The 19,161-nt window shown below is 34.6% G+C and overlaps 6 protein-coding genes and 1 non-coding gene across 10 annotated transcripts; 3 read left to right on the forward strand and 4 right to left on the reverse strand.

The window, feature by feature from the left end:
- Positions 1 to 21: 21 nt before the first annotated feature.
- Positions 22 to 2,270, reverse strand: LOC9328438. Its single transcript, XM_002892330.2, has 7 exons — positions 1,786 to 2,270; positions 1,411 to 1,563; positions 1,102 to 1,317; positions 907 to 1,028; positions 659 to 822; positions 428 to 582; positions 22 to 269 (listed from the first exon to the last, which is right to left on the reverse strand). The coding sequence occupies exons 1-7, from the start codon at positions 1,990 to 1,992 to the stop codon at positions 171 to 173; spliced, it is 1,116 nt and encodes a 371-aa protein (XP_002892376.1). The 5' UTR covers positions 1,993 to 2,270; the 3' UTR covers positions 22 to 170.
- A 592-nt stretch (positions 2,271 to 2,862) lies between these two features.
- LOC9328439 (zinc finger protein CONSTANS-LIKE 6) lies at positions 2,863 to 4,145 on the reverse strand. 3 transcript variants are annotated; one of them, XM_002892331.2, is made up of 3 exons: positions 3,625 to 4,145; positions 3,382 to 3,534; positions 2,863 to 3,235 (listed from the first exon to the last, which is right to left on the reverse strand). In XM_002892331.2, the coding sequence occupies exons 1-3, from the start codon at positions 4,102 to 4,104 to the stop codon at positions 3,209 to 3,211; spliced, it is 660 nt and encodes a 219-aa protein (XP_002892377.2). In that variant the 5' UTR covers positions 4,105 to 4,145; the 3' UTR covers positions 2,863 to 3,208. The 3 variants fall into 3 exon arrangements, with proteins under 3 accessions (XP_002892377.2, XP_020867296.1, XP_020867297.1); XM_021011637.1 differs by having other exon boundaries at positions 3,428 to 3,534; positions 3,625 to 4,122; XM_021011638.1 differs by having other exon boundaries at positions 2,863 to 3,534.
- Positions 4,146 to 6,227: 2,082 nt separating this feature from the next.
- LOC9328440 lies at positions 6,228 to 8,551 on the reverse strand. Of its 2 annotated transcripts, XM_002892332.2 has the most exons (5): positions 8,252 to 8,551; positions 7,963 to 8,170; positions 7,677 to 7,820; positions 7,142 to 7,283; positions 6,228 to 6,731 (listed from the first exon to the last, which is right to left on the reverse strand). In XM_002892332.2, the coding sequence occupies exons 1-5, from the start codon at positions 8,311 to 8,313 to the stop codon at positions 6,532 to 6,534; spliced, it is 756 nt and encodes a 251-aa protein (XP_002892378.1). In that variant the 5' UTR covers positions 8,314 to 8,551; the 3' UTR covers positions 6,228 to 6,531. The 2 variants fall into 2 exon arrangements, with proteins under 2 accessions (XP_002892378.1, XP_020868783.1); XM_021013124.1 differs by lacking the exon at positions 6,228 to 6,731 and having other exon boundaries at positions 6,845 to 7,283; positions 8,252 to 8,468.
- A 4-nt stretch (positions 8,552 to 8,555) lies between these two features.
- Positions 8,556 to 9,794, forward strand: LOC9328441 (60S ribosomal protein L35a-1). Its single transcript, XM_021013125.1, has 4 exons — positions 8,556 to 8,674; positions 8,901 to 8,936; positions 9,289 to 9,517; positions 9,611 to 9,794. The coding sequence occupies exons 1-4, from the start codon at positions 8,643 to 8,645 to the stop codon at positions 9,650 to 9,652; spliced, it is 339 nt and encodes a 112-aa protein (XP_020868784.1). The 5' UTR covers positions 8,556 to 8,642; the 3' UTR covers positions 9,653 to 9,794.
- Positions 9,795 to 9,915: 121 nt separating this feature from the next.
- LOC9325696 (gamma-interferon-inducible lysosomal thiol reductase) lies at positions 9,916 to 12,033 on the forward strand. Its single transcript, XM_021013123.1, has 5 exons — positions 9,916 to 10,277; positions 10,423 to 10,488; positions 10,569 to 10,709; positions 10,975 to 11,067; positions 11,647 to 12,033. Exons 1-5 carry the CDS (start codon positions 9,987 to 9,989, stop codon positions 11,860 to 11,862), a joined length of 807 nt encoding a protein of 268 aa, XP_020868782.1. The 5' UTR covers positions 9,916 to 9,986; the 3' UTR covers positions 11,863 to 12,033.
- Positions 12,034 to 14,521: 2,488 nt separating this feature from the next.
- Positions 14,522 to 15,581, reverse strand: LOC9325697 (protein LIGHT-DEPENDENT SHORT HYPOCOTYLS 6). The gene has a single exon (XM_002892333.2). It carries the CDS (start codon positions 15,360 to 15,362, stop codon positions 14,766 to 14,768), a length of 597 nt encoding a protein of 198 aa, XP_002892379.1. The 5' UTR covers positions 15,363 to 15,581; the 3' UTR covers positions 14,522 to 14,765.
- A 3,458-nt stretch (positions 15,582 to 19,039) lies between these two features.
- Positions 19,040 to 19,113, forward strand: TRNAI-UAU. Its single transcript has one exon. It is a non-coding gene; the product is annotated as a tRNA-Ile (tRNA).
- Positions 19,114 to 19,161: the final 48 nt, after the last annotated feature.

Genomic DNA, 19,161 nt, shown 5'->3' on the forward strand with positions numbered 1-19,161 from the left:
TACTTTTTTTGTATGAACTGATGACAAGAAAAGTTACCGGGTATATTTATTTACACATAAATATCTGATTAAGAGTTGTTGGATTAGGATCAACATTACAAACAGTTTTGAGCTTTTATTCGTACGAGGCATGAATGACATATTGCCAAAGCCGTGGCTACTATGTGCTATCACCCGGTTCTTCGGGAAAGCTGCTCCTGAAATGTGCTCTCGAAGATCTTATCAGCATTTCCGACCTCAAATCCATCGCGTCGATGAGACTCTCGTATCTGCGTTTTGTAGGTTTTAGAAGAGTCATTTCACAATGTTGGTAAATCATCTTTACATTATAGTGGTATCTAAGAGGAGTTCTCTACGCAAAAAATCGCATCAATTAACAGTAAGCGAATTCTAAATAAGTTAAGACTCAATCAGAGTGGTCACTTACCTCGCTTTCAGGGACATTTTGGTACTGGGGAAGCACAAGGCGTTCAGCAAACTCAATGTATGAACAAGGGATAGATTTGGTAACACCATCAGAGAACTTGAAAGAAATTGAATCTGCTACAGTTGAACTTTGCTGCAAACCACCATCAGGGCTAACTGTAAAATTGGAAATATAAAGATTAGCTTAGAATCCAATTTCTATCAATTGAGGAATAAAGATTCGTAATTATACCTTTAAGGACTCCTCCTTCTGAGTTCAATTTAAAACCTTTTTCTTCAAGGAACTGATTGAGTTTCTTGATTTTGTTTAGATGAGATTTAAGCCGATGAACAGAAATCGTGACATGGTTAAGTGCATAGCCATTGACAAGTGTCCATGCTGCGTATTCACTTTCCCTGTAGATCAATTTAACCCAACACAACTTCGGTTAGGAGTCACTACTCTATTTTAACCTGACAAGGAGAATTAAGATCATGCACCTAGCCAATTGTTCAAACTCAGAAGACAGAGGCTTTTCCCAAGTTAAAGTACCCAAAGCACTAGAAAGAGCAGCATACTTCTTCCCATTGGGCGATGCTCCCGTGTATTTTCTGATCACATCCTGGAAACAAGAGAAATTGCCTTCAAAGCTCATAACCATCTAGGGGTCAAACCATTTGACAGTATATTATTACCTGAGTCTGTGAACTCATCTGGTCCACAAGGAGCTCTGAGATAAAAACTCTTGGTAAAGGACCGTTAACGCCGCTTCCACCAGGAACAGCAGAAACATCAGGAGGTGCAAACCACAAAGCTCTAAGCTTTTTGGCCGGAAACTTCAGTTCATCCATCGGTGTATACCCATAGTCAAGGAAAAAGCTTGCAAGCGAGTCAATCCCATAACCACCAATCTAACACATTTCCACAGACAGAGAGGTCAATAAATTTGTTAAAAGGTTTAAACTTTAAAGCAGCCAAAAAAGAGGGGATTCAGGAAATTATACTCCAAACGTTCTGAAAGCGAGATGATCATAGCAAAGTTGCTCATCATCAACGGATCGAACAAGTTCCAAGACGGATTTAGGAGTTGGGTTTCGATTTAGGTAAACAGTTTCCATCTGCCCTAACACACTCCTGAAGAAAGATTCAGCAGCAACCTGGTCAAAGTGTAAAAAACGAGAAACGAGAGAATTAGATAATGCCCAAGTTATCAACTTGAGTACGCAAATTAATTGCCAAAGTATCAAAACAACAACAATCGAGAACAACAAAGTTTTGAATATCTTTCATGACCTAAATCAAGTCGAGGGTAAATACACCATGCGAAAATCTGTTCTTGTGTTGATCACGATTACAGAGAGATCAACGAAAGAACGTACCTTTGAAGATGATCCGCGAGAATCATTGATTGATGACATGGAGGAGTCTCTTCCAGAGGTAGCGACTACGGAGAGAACGCGGTTTCCAGCGGCGGGAAGCCGAATAAGAGATCCAGCAGAGAAGGAAACAGAGAGTGTTGATCGTAACGACGAAGGAAACGAGCGGTGGAGAGAGGCTTTAATGGCGGAGGAGTGGAGTGACATCATGGTAGAGATGAGGAGATGGGTGGTTTTGTCGCCGGAAAGCGTTGGATAGTGAGGAAGCTCCGATCATATATTTGATTAATGGAGATTCCGTGCTCCTCTGCTTCTCTCATAGAGAGAGAGTCGTGTCGTGTCAGATAGTACTACTATTTCATCCGATGAGACGTGGCGATATTATCAATGGGATTATCTTTTAATTTGTAATAATTTTATTTGGTAATTATAGCTGAAATTATATCGTTGGATTGATTTGTAGTTTGTTGATGATTTTTCAGAAGAAGAAACTGTCTACAGTTAAGGAAGAAAGAGTTGAATCTCCAATGACCTTAAATTAGATTTTTGATTGAATTTAAATCTCTCCACCATGGATACGTCGTCGTTTAAATTCACTTTCCCAATGCAGTGCAGCACTGCATGCTTGATTCGTTGGGCTTTTTCAACAAATGTCCTACTTTGGATGGACAATATAATGGGCTTTTTATCTTATTTGGGCTTTTTGGTGTGTGCGGTTTCCTAGTGGGCTACTATATGATCTAGAAAGGAATTTGAAAAAGCAGTAATAAGGATAGCTCGAACGGTAATTTTCCAACATTTTCACACCACATTTCACACACGATTAACAGACCCCCAAAAAAAACAAAAGACGTGTGATATCTATCTACCAAGTATGCCAAACAAGTTTTTTTCCGAAAAGTTTCGAATTTCGTCAACAATTATTAATATCTTAGCTTCATTTTGTCAAGTCCGGTGAAAGGATATGGAATCCATGAAATTCGGTGCAAGGATATGGTATCCATGAAATTACATATTTTTGGCTTAGAGCTCAATAAGTCATTAACTCATTAATATGTACATGTTATGCTAATGATGGAATGTCATAAAAATTTACGGTAGTTTTGAATATTCATATGAGAAAAACATGGTAGTTGATATGTACATTAGTTTGGTCCCGACAGAGGATGAGTAGATTTCGATTCAAACACATGTGGTTAACCCTTTTTTAGCCTTAAGACCCCACCAATTCGACAAAGACTTGCCATATACGTCCTCTTCATGTTTGCATCTCTTTTTCTTTTTATGTCAAGAAGATATTTTTCATTTCAATATGACAAAAGTTGTAAAAGTCGATAATGATATCTCAAAACTACAAATAATAATAACAGAAAAAAAGACACAACAAAGGTTGGAGATATTTTTCTTCCAGATATTTTCCCCCTTTTTAAGTCTCCCTTTTCACGAACCGACCCTACAAATAATTCAAAAGATTTTTTTTTTAATTTAAAAGATTTCCATTGCAAGAAAAATATAAAATTAGGCATCACACTATTATTTAGTGTCATGAAACTAAATGAGTTCAGGCTATAGTGTAGAATGAAGGAGTAAGAAAGAGACCTTAAAACGAGGTCGTTTATCAGCGTTGAGTTTTCGGACTTGGTACCTTATCTTCTTAGAGAAGAGCCTACTCTGTCTTTTCTCTTTGTACCTTAACACACTTGCTTCTCTTCGCATGTTTCTCTCTTCCTCTATCACTGGAACTTCTCCCTTCTGCATACACTCTAAATCATTAGTATTGACTAATCAAGATTAATTCACTAGTCATAACTTGCACAACAAGAGAGATTTACAAAAACTAACATAAAGGGAATTGGCCACAGTTGTATTATCTGTCCACAGAGGTTTCCGGTGATCAGACCAAGCATCAATAACTTCTTGATGGTTCAGATTTAGCTTCAGACCCAAGTCTTTGTCTTCATAATCCGTCGGTTTATTCTCCCAAAACCCGAAACTTGAGCCTTCTTGATCAGTACTCAATCTTTTTTCTTCTTCCCCTACATCTTCATCTTCGTCTTCTTCCCAGAAATCCCATGTGAGTTCGTGAGAGCAGCTTAAATTATCAATGGTGATGTCGAAAATGCTGTCGAAATCATCTATAGAATGATTGTGTTGGTCTCGAGAGAGACCATTGATGGACTCGAAGGTTGAAGAAAGTAGATGATCTGCTTCTTCTTCTTCCTTCTTCGGCAACCTTTGTGTATCCATATATCTCTTATCTTTTTCTCTGTTTTTTTTTTTTTCCTTCACTCTAATATTTTTTCTTTGTAAATCTGTCACCATACGAAAACTATATATAGCTACAATATTTACAGAGCAAGGTATTTCTTTAATACTTTAATATGTGATGTAACTGGTACGATGTGGCATCTTATCCTAAAAGTGATGGAATAATCTCAAGCTGATTGGTTTAGAGACTCCAGCTTGGAACCAATTTGAGGGACCTCTCTTACCGGTCCTTTGGCTCTCACCAGAGACCATATTAGCCACTTTTTTCATCTTTATACTAATAGCCGAGTCCTAGCGTCCTTGGGGCTAGGAAAGAGCTATAACACAGTGTATTATTACCCTTTTTTCTTCTGAATTCATTTATTTGTGTCTATTATATATAAATATCAAGTAATTCAATAATATACAAGTATCTTAATATTCTTAAAAAGAGAATAAAAGTCTCACATCTTGATGAAGAGGAATGGAAAGCCGAGACCCAAATCAAAACAGAGGCGTCCCCCAATTAAAATTGGTAAGTGATATCTATGTCTTGGTTTCGATCTTGATCTCGGTCTTTCACTCCTCTTCTTCATGATGTAAGAATTTGTTATTCAACACATTAGATGAATGCAAAAACTATTACATATTTATATATATGATAAAAAGTTGTGATGGAAGGAAATGATAATAGGTATGTTTTCCACCCATGATTGGATATGTAGAAAATTAGCAAATGACAGCTATTATAATTTATTACACAGACGCAAGTTAAATAGACATGATAAAATAAGAAAAATATATAAACTTTTTTAATATCTATAAATGAAAATGTATCAGTACAGCTAATTATATATTTTATAATTTATTACACATTAACACATGTTGAATTACGTATACATTGCATATGCATTACAAATCACAAAAATGATTAAGATATATATAAAAAGGAAAAAAACACAAGTTGACCAAGACTAAAAATAGGAAGATGATGATGACATATCCTGGTTTAACAATTACAAGGAAAATATCTAAGAACACAATTGTCTACTTGTGTAGCATAGACATGAGCCACATGACATATATTAGTACTAGATTTTAACCCGCGGTACACCGCGGGGCTATATTTTCTTAAAAAAATCAAAATGTAATTTGTTTGATAGATTATTTTGATTGTTAATTTTAGGATTTCACCCGTGGTATACTATCTTTTATAAATATCAACCCAAACCCGTCCCATCATATTACCCGTCCCGTGAAATTAAACATCATTTAGTTATTTTTCTTTTTAATAATACTTTTATTTAAAAGCTATATAATTCAAGTCAATTTAAAAATTTCTTTTAAATGGTTCCCATAAGATATATATACATATATATTAAATTTGTATAGAGTTGAAATAATATTAATATTACAAACTTTTTATATAATTTAAATATTATAAATATTTTTAAAAATATGCAATATATATTTTTTGTTATTGAATAAGAGGATATTATGTGTAAGAAATGTAGAAAATAAGAGTTTAATATTTTTATTATGGAGTCGCAAGAAAAATCTTTTATTTCTATACATGTTATTCGTTTATTAATAATAAAAGAAACAAATCCTTTAAATTAGATATTAACTAAAATAAACGCACCATAATTACTTATTAAGTAACAACCAATAAATTTCACCAAAAAATAGGTAACAACCAATAAATTCTAAACGCAGTAATTAAAGAATGAGATATTTAAAAAAAATATCAAATAAGATATAAGAATCTTAAAATAATTGAATATCTAAATAATTTAATTGTTAGTGTCGATTTTAATGCCTTCATTAATGTGGATTTTTTTTTTACAGAGAAATATTTCCTAAAGATTATCACATTAATGACTCAGAAAATTAAGGAAGATATGAATTTATGATTCTCGAAATCGTGTTGGTAATATCTTTAATTAATATTTTTCAAATTTAAATAATTAATGCCAATGGCATTCATCCGTAAATACATTCCAACTCCAGGATTTATTTGCTAAAAGTCATCCAAAAATGTATATATATATAGATTACTAAAAAGAGAAATTATGTGGCAATCTCTTTATTAGATTTTGAACGGTTGAAGTTTAGAACATTTTGATTTTCAAATTTCTAGAGTTTGTAAAGATACAAATTGATTTGCTATTTTATAATGCAAACGTAAGAACAAAAACTAGTTTTCGTACTTTTCAAGAAAAAATCTGAAGGGAAACTTTTCAAAAGGTGATATGGTAACTTTTCGAATTTTGATGAACGAAAGCTAAAACAGAAACAATTCATTGCAAAGAATTTTATGGGAAATGTGTCTGGTTTGAATTTGCTCATAAAAGGCATCAATGAGGTTAAGCTTCTTCTATTCTTCTTTGAGAAAAATAATAATCTTCATTCTTCAGTAACATGTAATCTTGTTATCGAAAGCTGACTTGGTTTTCAATGAACATGAAGCAGCAAAGTTTGCAGCATCAGTTGCATCAAAGTTCAAACACAGCGCGTATCTGGTTCTAGATCTCGGTTCATCCGAATACTACGGAGATCTTGCAACATTCTTTCGTTACGCTTCTTGATTCCTTCTCTGAACAAATTGCTACCTGTGCAGTCTGTATTTTTAGTGGGTAGAGTCTGTCTGGTTTGTATTCTGAGTTCCTTGCTCCTCAAGTACTCTGCACCTCGTGCCTGAACTGTTTGTGAATTGAAATTACTCAGAACAATCAGTCAATCAGTTACATTCTAACAAATTTATATCCTTTATGATGGATCCACACAATAGTTGGTAGAGTCAGTTTATAAATCATCAATCTTTCCAACCAGTAGATTTCCAAGATCCTAATGTCAAACTCAATGGATTCTCCCATACATAACAGTTACATATACAATGAAGGCTTAGGAGCAAATAATTCCCCCATGTCTGATTTCACACTACATTGAAGGAAAGGAAAGGTGGGAATAAAACTCAGGTTGAGAGAATTTAAGAGCAAATTCTTCTTCACACAAAATGAGTGAGAGTGAGACGAAGAAAGCAATCGAAATTCAGTCAGGACTCTGTTCCAAGCAATGAACTTCAAAGAACACACCTTGTAAATAAAGGTACCTGAATGTGAAGATGTTAACGAGGCAGCCGAATCCCGTAGTCTCCTTACTTTCTCAGCAGCATTCAAAATTTCTGAATAGTCTTCTAATTTTGGCTCATCAAGACTATCCTTCTTAAGACTCAACAGTGCATTTTCAGACGCCTACATTAACATCAGAACAATGTCATACCGTCATAGTAAGATAAGTCAGAAATAAATAATAGAAGCAGATATACTCCACAAAAAGAAAGAGCACAAGCAATGGAAAGGAACAAAACTGATCTGTACTTCCATTTGGGAACAGAACATGTAGAAAAATAACGTTAGTAAAATCCAGAGTAACGAATAACAAATCGCCATGTATCCAACAATTGAGCAAATTGGTATAGCAAAATTCCGATCATCCAAGCATGAACTTGTTAGCAATTGCATAGTAAGTTCATTTTCCATTGAGCATGTTAAGAATCTCTAACCCTCCCTCTAATATGGATTTCTCTCATTCACCATTACTAAAAGCAACGAGATCATATCTTACAGAAGGAAGAGTAATTATACCTTTCCTGCAATAGAAGGGAATCCATTTTCCATAGATTGGACTGCAAATTTGGTCCATTCTGAATGTGAAACCCTTAACCACAAACAGCTTGGAGACTTGAGCTCCCGCAAGTTCAATGCCTCATACCTCATAGCCAAACAACTCTACTCAAGATATAACAACAAATTCACATACATTAGAAAAGCGAGAAAGTAGCACAATTCCATCGGCAAATCTCCAATCCTAATCGGGAGCTTCTTAAGATCATTTATAATTTATTCGAATCTACAAGGATAGGATACGAACCTCCATATCACCGATAAGAGCAAAAGCACGCGCGAAGAATTCAAGTACGGAGAGTTTTGCGACCATGGATTCTCCGGTGAGCTCACCGAATATAGCAACCGATTCCGATTTCAGGAAATCTCTCAAGCGGGATCTAACTTCGTAAAACGATTTCGCATTCATTGCAACCAGAGACAATTCGAGAATTCGAAGAGATTCTTCATCAAACCTGCAAAATCAACAACCCAGTTTTAGGCAACAACACAAAAGAGAAATTGAGAGTTCAGGTGATTCGGAGGAATCGAAGGACCTTCTATCTTGGACCCGATTGAGAAAGAGATAAGTCTGATCAGTGATCATCGACTCTGACATTTTTCAAGAGAGAAATTTGGGCGGTGTTTCGAATTTTCAATGTGCCCCTTTGATTTGAATTTTATGGCGCATCTTAATTGTTAATTTTGACGGCGCATTATATAACAACTCATTTAAGGACAAAATAAGCCAAGGGGCCGATAGCACGGTATGGACATTCGGCCCATATTTAGATTTATAGGCCCATTAATATCAAACGATGTCGTTTTCACATGCCATCTAATTACCTCCGCGGGTGATAAGGATACGCTTATTAGGGTTTGTGAGCTTTCGTCTCCGTTTTTTGAAGGCAACTCTGCTAATTTCTTCCACCGGACGATTCGATAAAAATGGTGAAAGGACGCCAAGGAGAACGTGTCAGGTTATTCATCTTCTATTTTCTCTAATATGTATCTGCTAAAGCTTCAGATAGCTACTAAAATTAGCTACATCATTGACGCTTTTACACTTTTTTGGTGGATCTCGCTTTTTAGCTTTTCTCAGCTGATTTTCCGATATGTTTCAATCTTTTTATGCCAAATTATCTCAATTTTAGGCTTAATTAAGCTTTTGCTTCACTCAATTTTGTTTTATTTTCTGTGATGCAGGCTCTATGTCAGGGGAACCATACTTGGCTACAAAAGGTGCGCCATTGTCTATACATGATTTGTTGTTCTTTTTTCACTTTACTCGATTGAGTCGTTTTTGAACTAGCTCCCATAAACAGTGAATTTTGGCTGATATTACTGGTTAATACACTTTTTTATGACCTTAGATTAGTTGCTTATAGGATTCAAATGCTAGTTCCTGAAAAAGTAGAACCACTTATCCACTTATCTTTCTGTACTTTTGATTCCGAGCTTAGATAGTTGAAGTGGGAATAGGGTATAACAATCTTCCATGAAGTGTGTGATAGGTTGCAAATTGATGTTGTTTCTGTTTTGTATTTAGTCATAATTGTGTCCTTAAACACATTTTATGTGTAAATATGTATAGGTCGAAGTCAAACCAGTACCCAAACACGTCCTTAGTCCAAGTCGAAGGAGTGAACACCACTGAGGAAGTGTCATGGTACAAAGGTAAACGAATGGCTTACATCTACAAAGCCAAGACCAAGAAGAACGGTAGTCACTACCGATGCATTTGGGGCAAAGTCACTAGGCCTCACGGTAACAGTGGCGTTGTTCGAGCCAAATTCACATCAAACTTGCCTCCTAAATCAATGGTATATTCAAATCATTTCAGTTATATATGTTTGAAACTAAGTTGTTTTCTCTTTCCTAGCTCTTCTAATATAGCTGGTTGATTGTTTTTGCAGGGATCTCGAGTTCGAGTGTTCATGTATCCGAGTAACATTTAAAGCTCTGTGTACTCGTCATTTTTTTTGTCTGCAAGTCTTGTTAATGGACCTTGCTTATTATTTGACTCTTTTATCTTGAACTATTTTGGAGTAACAACAATTTTGGTTGAGCCTTAGATACGAGTTCCCTATATTGCCCAAATGAACTTTTACAGTATCAATTTTGAAACATTTATGCAAATGATTAGACGATGAGAGTGAGACACGTGGCTCCCGAAGCTACACGTGTCTGTAATAATTGGTAGCATTGGGAATAGCAATTATCAATTTCTCTCGGCTCTATTGAATTTTGAAGAAGAAGAAGGCGACGACACAACACCTTGCATTTGTATCCATGGCGTCGATAACTAGCAAACTTCTTCTAGTCCTAGTCTGCTACGTTTTTCTTTTCCCCTTTGCTTCGTTCTCATCGTCAGCTGATTTTTCTGGGATATCTCTTCCATCTTCGTCTCCGAAAGTCTCGGTGGGCCTGTACTACGAATCTCTCTGTCCGTACTGCTCCTCCTTCATAGTTAACCACCTCACGAAGCTCTTTGAAGACGATCTAATATCAATCGTCGATCTCCATCTGTCTCCGTGGGGCAATACCAAGCTCCGTCCCGATAACGTCACTGCCGTTTGCCAGGTCCTCCTTGGTTTTCTTCAATTTACGAAATCGATGATTCCGATTCGGCTGAATTAAGCTTTTAAGTATATGAAATCGGCTTTTCCTTAACCTAAATCTTGAAATTGTTTATATCTGAGATTTGACAAATTGGTATTTGTTGCAGCATGGGGCATTTGAATGCTTCTTGGATACCGTAGAAGCTTGTGCAATTGATGCTTGGCCTAAAGTGGTAAGTGCGATTATGAGATCTTGACTTCATTTGGTGAGGCATGGTTGTGAGATAAGAAAGATTGTCACTTTTTGTTGCAGAGCGATCATTTCCCGTTCATATACTGTGTCGAGAAGTTGGTGACTGAACACAAGTACAATAAGTGGGAGACTTGTTATGAGAAGCTCAATCTCAACTCGAAACCTGTTGCCGATTGTCTCAGCACTGGACATGGGAATGAGGTTAGTCCCTTGTCCTTGTGTAGCTTGCTTGTTTCACCACAAATTCTTTGTTGTTGATTGCTTTTTAGCATTGGAACATTCGATTCCTGTATCCATGATACCATTTTGCATTTGTGTTGTCTGACTGGGCTAAGAATATTGAAGAATGTCATGAGCATAGGCTCACTTCCACTTATTCGATTTACCATGTTGTTGTTTTGAAGTTTCTGGGTTATATAATACTCGGATATGTGCATTCAGTTTCTTATCTTTTTATTTGCTGCAGCTTGCTTTGCACTATGCTGCAGAAACAAATGCTCTTCAGCCTCCTCATCAGTACGTGCCCTGGGTAGTCGTAGATGGTCAGCCACTTTATGAGGTTCGTTTATTATTGCTTCTTTTCAAACTCTTCTAAAGTACTGAATATTTACATAGCCAATCCACACTCTCTTACTCGTTGTATGAACGATATCGGTAGGACTCAATTGCAATTGTTAGTCATTGAGACTTAAGATTTTCATTCACTCCACGGATTGATTTGGGATTTGGTTTTAAATCACTTAGGTTTAATGTCTTTAGGGAGTTGGATCATCTAAAACCCATATAATTTCTCAGAGCCTTTATTTACGATCGTCAATTATAGTTGCCTAATCTCTGGGGAAGACATGTTTTATAGGGGTATTATGGGTTAGTACAAGACCCTATGAGACATGGATGTTCCCGTTGCTAAATGTGAATTGTCTTTGTTCTTGTGAGTTAGATGGGCATTGGCAGTTTGGAAGCAGAGTTTAGTCTTTTAGCTGTAATTAGCATACGGGAAGTGAAATGCACGTAGGCTTGTGGTCAAAGGCTCATAAAATCATCATTGATCAATTGGAACAAAAGTTCTCTGTACTTGTGGTTTATGATGTTTCTGGTCTTTGAACTAAGCTCATTGTCTTCTGTTTTTTTACCTCAGGACTATGAAAACTTCATAAGCTACATCTGCAAGGCTTACAAAGGTAATAAAGTACCTGGCGCATGTGCCAAATATGCAACCGGCAACTTCATTCGTAGTGTCAAATTGAAACGCTCCCCTCTGGTAAGCCGGAAAGGAGTTAATAAGATGTGGGATGTGTTGGAACGTATCAAAACCTCTTTATCGTCATACATCGAAATCACCCGCCTGCTATGAACACATCCTGTATCTTTTACCTATGTAACAAACACCCTAAAAAGCTATCTAGATTCTGAAATATGATGAATATGTATAATCTATATGTATCAGAATGTATGTCTGTTGTGTTGTGAGGACTCAGAGACCTTTGAAGAATCACATTAGTCTTAAATATTTGTGTTATTATTACTAGACTAGTTGGGGAAAAAATGCAGTACTTGGATTGGGTAAAAACGATTTCGGTTTTTGTTTTGACTGAACTCGGTTTAGACAGATTTTGTTTTTCTTATTTTTCGGTGAAGTTGTAGACTGTAATAGAACCAAAATTGTCTCCTCTATTTCACCTTTAGCATTGGCTTTGATTTAATACAATTTTCTTTAAATTAGCCAAGAACGCAAAAAATTGTATATTTTGGGGTGAGTTAGTCTACACTCCACACTCCACAGGCATGCATACACCTATCACTAGTAGGAAAGGAACCTATCAGGGTTGACGATGGAACAGTACTGAGGACCGTGACCTATCACTATTCACTACTCACTTCGACGTTGACCGTAACAACAACATCAATATTTCGATATTATGTTTATATATCACAATCGATAGTTATATTACAGAAACTGAGAAACGTAAATAAACAATCCAGACTTTAAACCTTTCTTTCTAATTAAAACGATTATACATTAAGACAAACTTTCCTCATGTGTGTATACTAACCTTTATGGGTCCATGTATTGCTCCTCTAAACTTCTAGTCACGATCAAAATGAAATGTAATTAATGTAGCTAATTGGTTACAACCTTACAGGTATAATCATTAATTATAATAGAATAAAATAATGTAGCCTGGCTGCTGGCTCGTCTTTATCAAAGCCCATGTGGTGATTAGGAACAAAACAAATTTGGATAATGATTTTGAAGGACCACTAATTCTGACGACCTATATAGGGGAAAAGCTGTCTCAAAATATATAGACTCGTAATACAAACGCTAAGATTATATATAGGCTAAGAAGACTTTTTTACATGTGTAAAACGATCACAAGCTAAAGAACAGTCACGAAAACTATAAGTTCTTATAATGGTCAACCGATTAAAACGTCATTACTGACGACAGGAAAAAGAAAACACCACTTCCATTACTTCACCATTTGTACTCTACAACTATAACTTCATTAGACCAGATCAACGTATTTGAACATCGCATTATTTCTTATTATCGTCACTCTATATATGACTATAGTAAAAACCCATTAGCTAATCGACATTATTGTAGATGCTAGAATTGTTTTCTAAGACAAAATCTAATCATTGAATTGTACAATTGAAATTTAGTTTATAGATTTCGATTTATTTAATTTATGACTTCAGTATAAATACGGATATATTAACAAACTGAGAAAACATATATAAGCGGTGCTACTGGTAGTATCGTACAGAAAAATATATAATAATTCTAGTTTATAGCACTTAAAGTTAATCAATCAAGTAAAACTTAAAAGAAATTTTTTTCTTCTAATTCCTCCAAAAAGTAATATAAGAAATTAAAAACTTTTCACTACAAATATATAACTAATACAGTATAACTTCTATAAATTAATATTTCACTAAATCAATACATTTCTTTGTTCCTAAATTTGGTTTTCGAAATAATTAATATATCGATAAATTAATAAAATATCATAATTTTAAACTATATTAATTTATAGAGATTTTATTGTAAATAAAAAACCTAAATTTTGCTTTTCTTTTAATCTATTTTCATCTAGCAGTTTTCCGGTTTTTTCTTCTAAATTCTTACGAGGCTCAGCCAATGTAAAGGTAAAAAGGATTGAAGAACAAACGTGTGGAATGACACGTATTAGAACACAGTGAACACGAGGCCTGATGTCGGTCGGAAATAGTGGCAAACAATACTGTCTCAAGAGTCACGATCTTGTTCTGTTCATGTGACTTTTACCATCTTTCCAAGGTTATTTACGTACACGTGCGTCTGTACGTATATGAAAAAAACACATACGTAGACCTAGCTACTACTCATGAGACTAGAACAAAATAACATATTCTAAGTTTCTAACCAATATATTTGGCCACTAAAATTTCTTAACTAGAGACATTGAATTTATTGGCAATTGATTACACAATACACAATTTTTAAAGGAAAAGTGTATTAAATTTTATCTTTGAATACTGCGTACTTTACATGCATGTACCGTATAAATAATTATATGAAGAGAAAAAGAACATTAGAACTTTGTGTATATGCGTAGACACACAGATGAGATACAACTTCTAAATACGGATCTTCTAACTTTATTTTTTAGTTCGTCTAAACGTATTTGAAAACTATTTGCTTGAGAAAATAATGTGGGATTAGTAAAGATGACATTATCTTCAAGCAAATAAAAATTCAAATATTCATCGATGTGTGATTGTATTCGTACATACCTCAACGTACACATACAAATTAACGTATGTATATATATACGCAAGCTGAAAACAACCCACTTCTCCTCCTTCATCTGCCTCTTTAATCTGTCATCTTCTTCTTCACTGATCTCTGAACTCTTCAAGAAACATTGAAATTAAATCTCATGATACCATTTAATTTGATCAGAAAAGTAATTAGATGCATATATAGTTCATATAGAAGATATATATTGCATGAAAAAAACGCATTAATCCTTGAAAGTGTGTGGTCCGCATTTGATAAGAATTCAAAATTCAAGAACTTAATGCATCAGAGATCCAGTGAACTTAAACAAAAGACCTCCGATCCGTCTTACCATAGTTTCAAATCAACTCAAAAAAATAAATTAATAATTAGGTACTACGGAACAAAAGATGAAGTGAGTTCCATACATACATATAAATAAGTATAAATCATTAATTAATCAAGAAAACTATAATATATAATTCGATCTAAGGCGGTACGGCTTCGGCAACAGATGGAGCACCGACGTTACAAGCGTCTCCGTCACTTTGTCTCGAAGAAGCGACGTCAACTCTAACGGTGGTGACAGTTGGTGGCCGTTTCCGTTTCTTTTTCTCGTAAGGAATCCCTCGAGCCTTGGCCTGACTCTCTCTGACTTCCCTTAAGTAAATCCTGACCGCACGTGTGGCGAACGGGTTTGAATCAGGCCGTCCACCGTTCTCCTCGTAGGCAGCTCTCAACCGTCCGATCAAAGCGTCGAGAGATCCCCAAGCTTGCTTGAGAGGGCATGAGCAAGGAGACGGAGGTTGCTGATGGCCGAAGTAAGGACAAGCCGCCACGTGGACTTTGGTCTTACCGAACTGGTCGAGGTACTTGAGGAATTCGATCACGTGCGCTCCGCTACAACGTGACAACGCGAGAGGCGGCTTGTGGTTCTTGAGGTACTGCAAGAAAGTGTTCCAGTCACGTCGCTTCTGTGACTCATACCTGCTAGGTGTGGCCGGTGGCGAAGAGACGAAAGATGGACCCGTGTCGTCTCCTTTTACCGGATCGGATCGTTGTGACCCGGAATCCGCCGATTCCATTCGAAACTAGGGTTTTTTTGGTGCTTTGCGAGAGTTTGATTTTAGAGTCGATTTTTTTTTTTTGAGAAGAGAGCGGATGATAATTTAGTGTTTAGTAGTTAAAGAGAGAGAGAGAGAGAAAAAGAGTGTGAAGCTTTGTTAGGTTTTGAGGTTTTATTTATTTAATTTTTAAAACAGGAAAAAAAAAAAAGGAAAAAAACAGAGGGTTTTGGGGTTGAATAGTATGAATTGTGAAAGAAGTAGAGGATGTAGAAAGAAGAGTGGGAAAATAGAAATGTAAATAAGAAACTAAATCACGTGGTCATGGCCCTACTCACAGGCCACTTGACACTTTTTACTATTCTATTTAGGTCAAGTGTGGGGCTATGCTTAAATCTTTTAATTTTTCTTATTTATTAATACCACTATTATTAAGAGATATTATTTTCTAAAGTTATTGGAATTATATATAATTATAAACCAATCAGGAAATTGCAGGTATGGAAGACAGATCTGAATTATTAGTTTTTGTAATTTAATGTTTTACTTGGTTTACATCTATTTAATGCTTTGTTGTTCATATTTTCCTCATAATGAATTTTATATGGTAATTAAATATTTAGAGTAGATTATATGATGAGATCAATAACAACCCATGGAAAGAACAAAAGCAAATGCTGTTGTGTTAATCTCTCCTAAAGGCCATCCGAAATTCCGAATACAATATTTGGATTTATATAGTCAAATTGAGGGCTTTAATTTCTATGTATCCGATCCAAAGCCTTGTGTTTGGAAAATGTGTTTATACTATCTTAATTAGTACTATCTTGCTTCTTGATGCTAATTTTCATGTTTAGCTAAAAATAATACGTATAGGTAAAATGTTATCAACATGGTTTGTATTGTATGGGCGGATCCTACTCATATTACATATGTTTTACAAAATTAATTACCACCATAAATTATTTCCAAGAAATTACAAATAGGTTTAAGAAGAGTTCTTAAAACTTTAGGAAGGCTGGAAGGGCTATAAAACTATGTTAGTAACTTTTTCTAAACCTGAGTTTTCTTTTAAAAACTTTCTAATTTGTGGTATAATGAGAACTAAATATGTTTTCTGATATTTGTTTTTCTATTTCTATAAATCTAATCACGAATTCATGAAACCACTATATAAATCTCATAGATTTTAATATATGTTGCAAAAACCGTCATTATATTTCTATCAAATTGCTTGTATTTGTTAGGAAAAAGGAAAGATGAAGGGTTTCCTGATAAAACCAACACTAATCTAGTCTAATATTGAAAAATACATGCATGTATGTCAGTATGTGACACAATTATAGTAAAAGTTCATCTGTTTTGCTTTTTTTACGAGTGAGGGTAGGTATAACTGTATTCTCTGGTCGTTAACATATCAAATCGTATGTTTTAAAAGATTAAAATCGAATATACACACTCGAACCTCTAAATCGTGATCCATACCAAATCGTCATTCATTTACTTATGTTTTGATTTTCGATCTGAAATTTCTTAGTTAGCAAATTTCTTAATTAGTTAGCAAATCGTAATCTGAAATTTCTTAGTTAGTAAAACGTTTGATGTTCAATGGTTTTGTTTTTTGGCAATATCAAATTCGCTCGTTCAAAACGCATCTGATTACTTATTAAAAGATGGACCACTGTGTTGAGTGATATCAATGAAATGACTAGTTATTTGGAATCTGACAAACATAAAAGTTCGAAAATTCAGAGTCGAGTACATCTCCACCATCCAAATATGGAAAAATTAAAAAACCTATTTGGTCCCACCCTGCACTACATATGCGTGCGTGTGCTTCAAATGTTTAAATTTTCTTGCATTTTTGATATTTTAAGAAAATATTTCTAAGGAAATTTATAGAAGTCACAGACATCTCACTTACCTTGTACCCGTTTTACAGGTTCCAAAAGCTATATACCTTAGGAGTTTTTTTCAGGCCATACTAATTGGATTTTCGGTCGACCCTAACCCTAGGTTAAATATATATCAAAAGGTTTCGGCATGGAGACTTATTTTCATTATCTCTAAAAATGATTCCTTATTCTTTGAGTTTTAAATATATACATGTATGTACCTCTACATAAAAATTAAACTTACTCGCATAGTTATGGCTACCCATTTTCTCAATGTTTTGTTATTTGTTTTTTAGTTAAAATATATTGTTTTATTTGTTATATCCAGTAATTCATCAATAATAAGAGATTAGGTACTGTCTTTTTGAACATATAACACAATATCATGGTATGCCCATTGACAGGACGTCTTGACATTTACATGCGGATTTTTTTCTCAAATCGGAATACACTTCGTTAATTATCAAGATTCTTGCAAAGATACATATATAGTTAGAAAATAAAGAAATTAAAGGGTTACGACTAGTTTTCTATTTATAGAAAAAAGAAATCCCGAAAAGATTTTATTTAGCCGGGACACTAACCAAATGAAAAGGGTAAGAATTTTCTTTTCGGATTGACATGATTTACCTAGAGATAAAGTTACTTTTACACCAAATAATATTTTTAATCAGTTTCCTTCATGACAAACATTGGTTAATTCTAATTAATGGTTAAAATGCATATAGTTTAGAAGTCATAGTATAATTTTGACATAAAACGAAATGACATGATATTAAGTCGTGGAAAAATTGAAATATGCGTGTGTAAATGATACTTGTATTAAAATTCTTGATATGTCACATTATTCAATTAGTTTGAAAGTTCAAACATATCTTAACAGCATTGTATATATTTTTGTATACATGCATGGCGTGAATTTGAGATAAATAAATTACAAAAAAGCATTTCTTTTCAATACCATTGTTTGTTTACTCAAAGTTCTAGAATTTTAATTAGCTGAAATTTTACTAGTATGTATATATATACTAATATTAAAACTATCATACTGTACATATTTTCTATTTATTCTAAGATGGCTACATGGACACTTTGATTTGAAGGAAATATATGGTGACAGAGAAGTCTAGCTAAAACTACGATTTTTTCGCAGATGATTTGAGCATGTAATTAAATAACATATTATTGGTTAAAGTAACATGATATTTGCAAACGATACACACAAACCTAGAGCAAGAGTCATAAATAACTAACTTACTTACGATTTTTTTTTAATCCGGAATTTTATGCAAATAACCATTTAGTGTATATACTCTTTTATCTATTACAAAAATTCAACACCAGAATATGTTGAGAAAATAAAAGAACAAAAAACCGATCGGGATCCGATGCCTATTTTTGTCTACCACTATATATGATAATTAAGGAGGTCATAGAAGTCAATGTTGCAGCCCCCACAATTTTTTTACGAACAATAAAATATGCATAGAAAAGAAAAAATAAATTCAAATTATTGGTTGGTGACTTGGTGCTTACGACCCACCACCCACACACATCAATTGCTTTATAACGACTATTCAATCTCATTTGTTGCCTGGTGGATGGTGATCATATCAAAACTATCGATTATCTTTCTAAATCCTATTCACAACTGCTCTCAAAGAATTCTTAGATGAGAATTAGGAAAGTAAGACTGAATTATGAAATTTTCGGAGAATTATAGTTTTCTTCGTACAATTTGCTCCAAAGGATCTCTTTAACATTTATATATTATTAAACTTTTGTCACTTTAGTGTCGCCAATGGTCCCGTAGCTCAGTTGGTTAGAGCGTTGGTCTTATGAGCCGAAGGTCGCGGGTTCGAGCCCCGCCGGGACCATTTATTTAGTAGTATATGTTTGTCCCATTTATTATCGTCCATAACACA

This window comes from Arabidopsis lyrata (assembly GCF_000004255.2).
Source record: "Arabidopsis lyrata subsp. lyrata unplaced genomic scaffold ARALYscaffold_1, whole genome shotgun sequence".
Lineage (NCBI taxonomy): Eukaryota > Viridiplantae > Streptophyta > Magnoliopsida > Brassicales > Brassicaceae > Arabidopsis > Arabidopsis lyrata.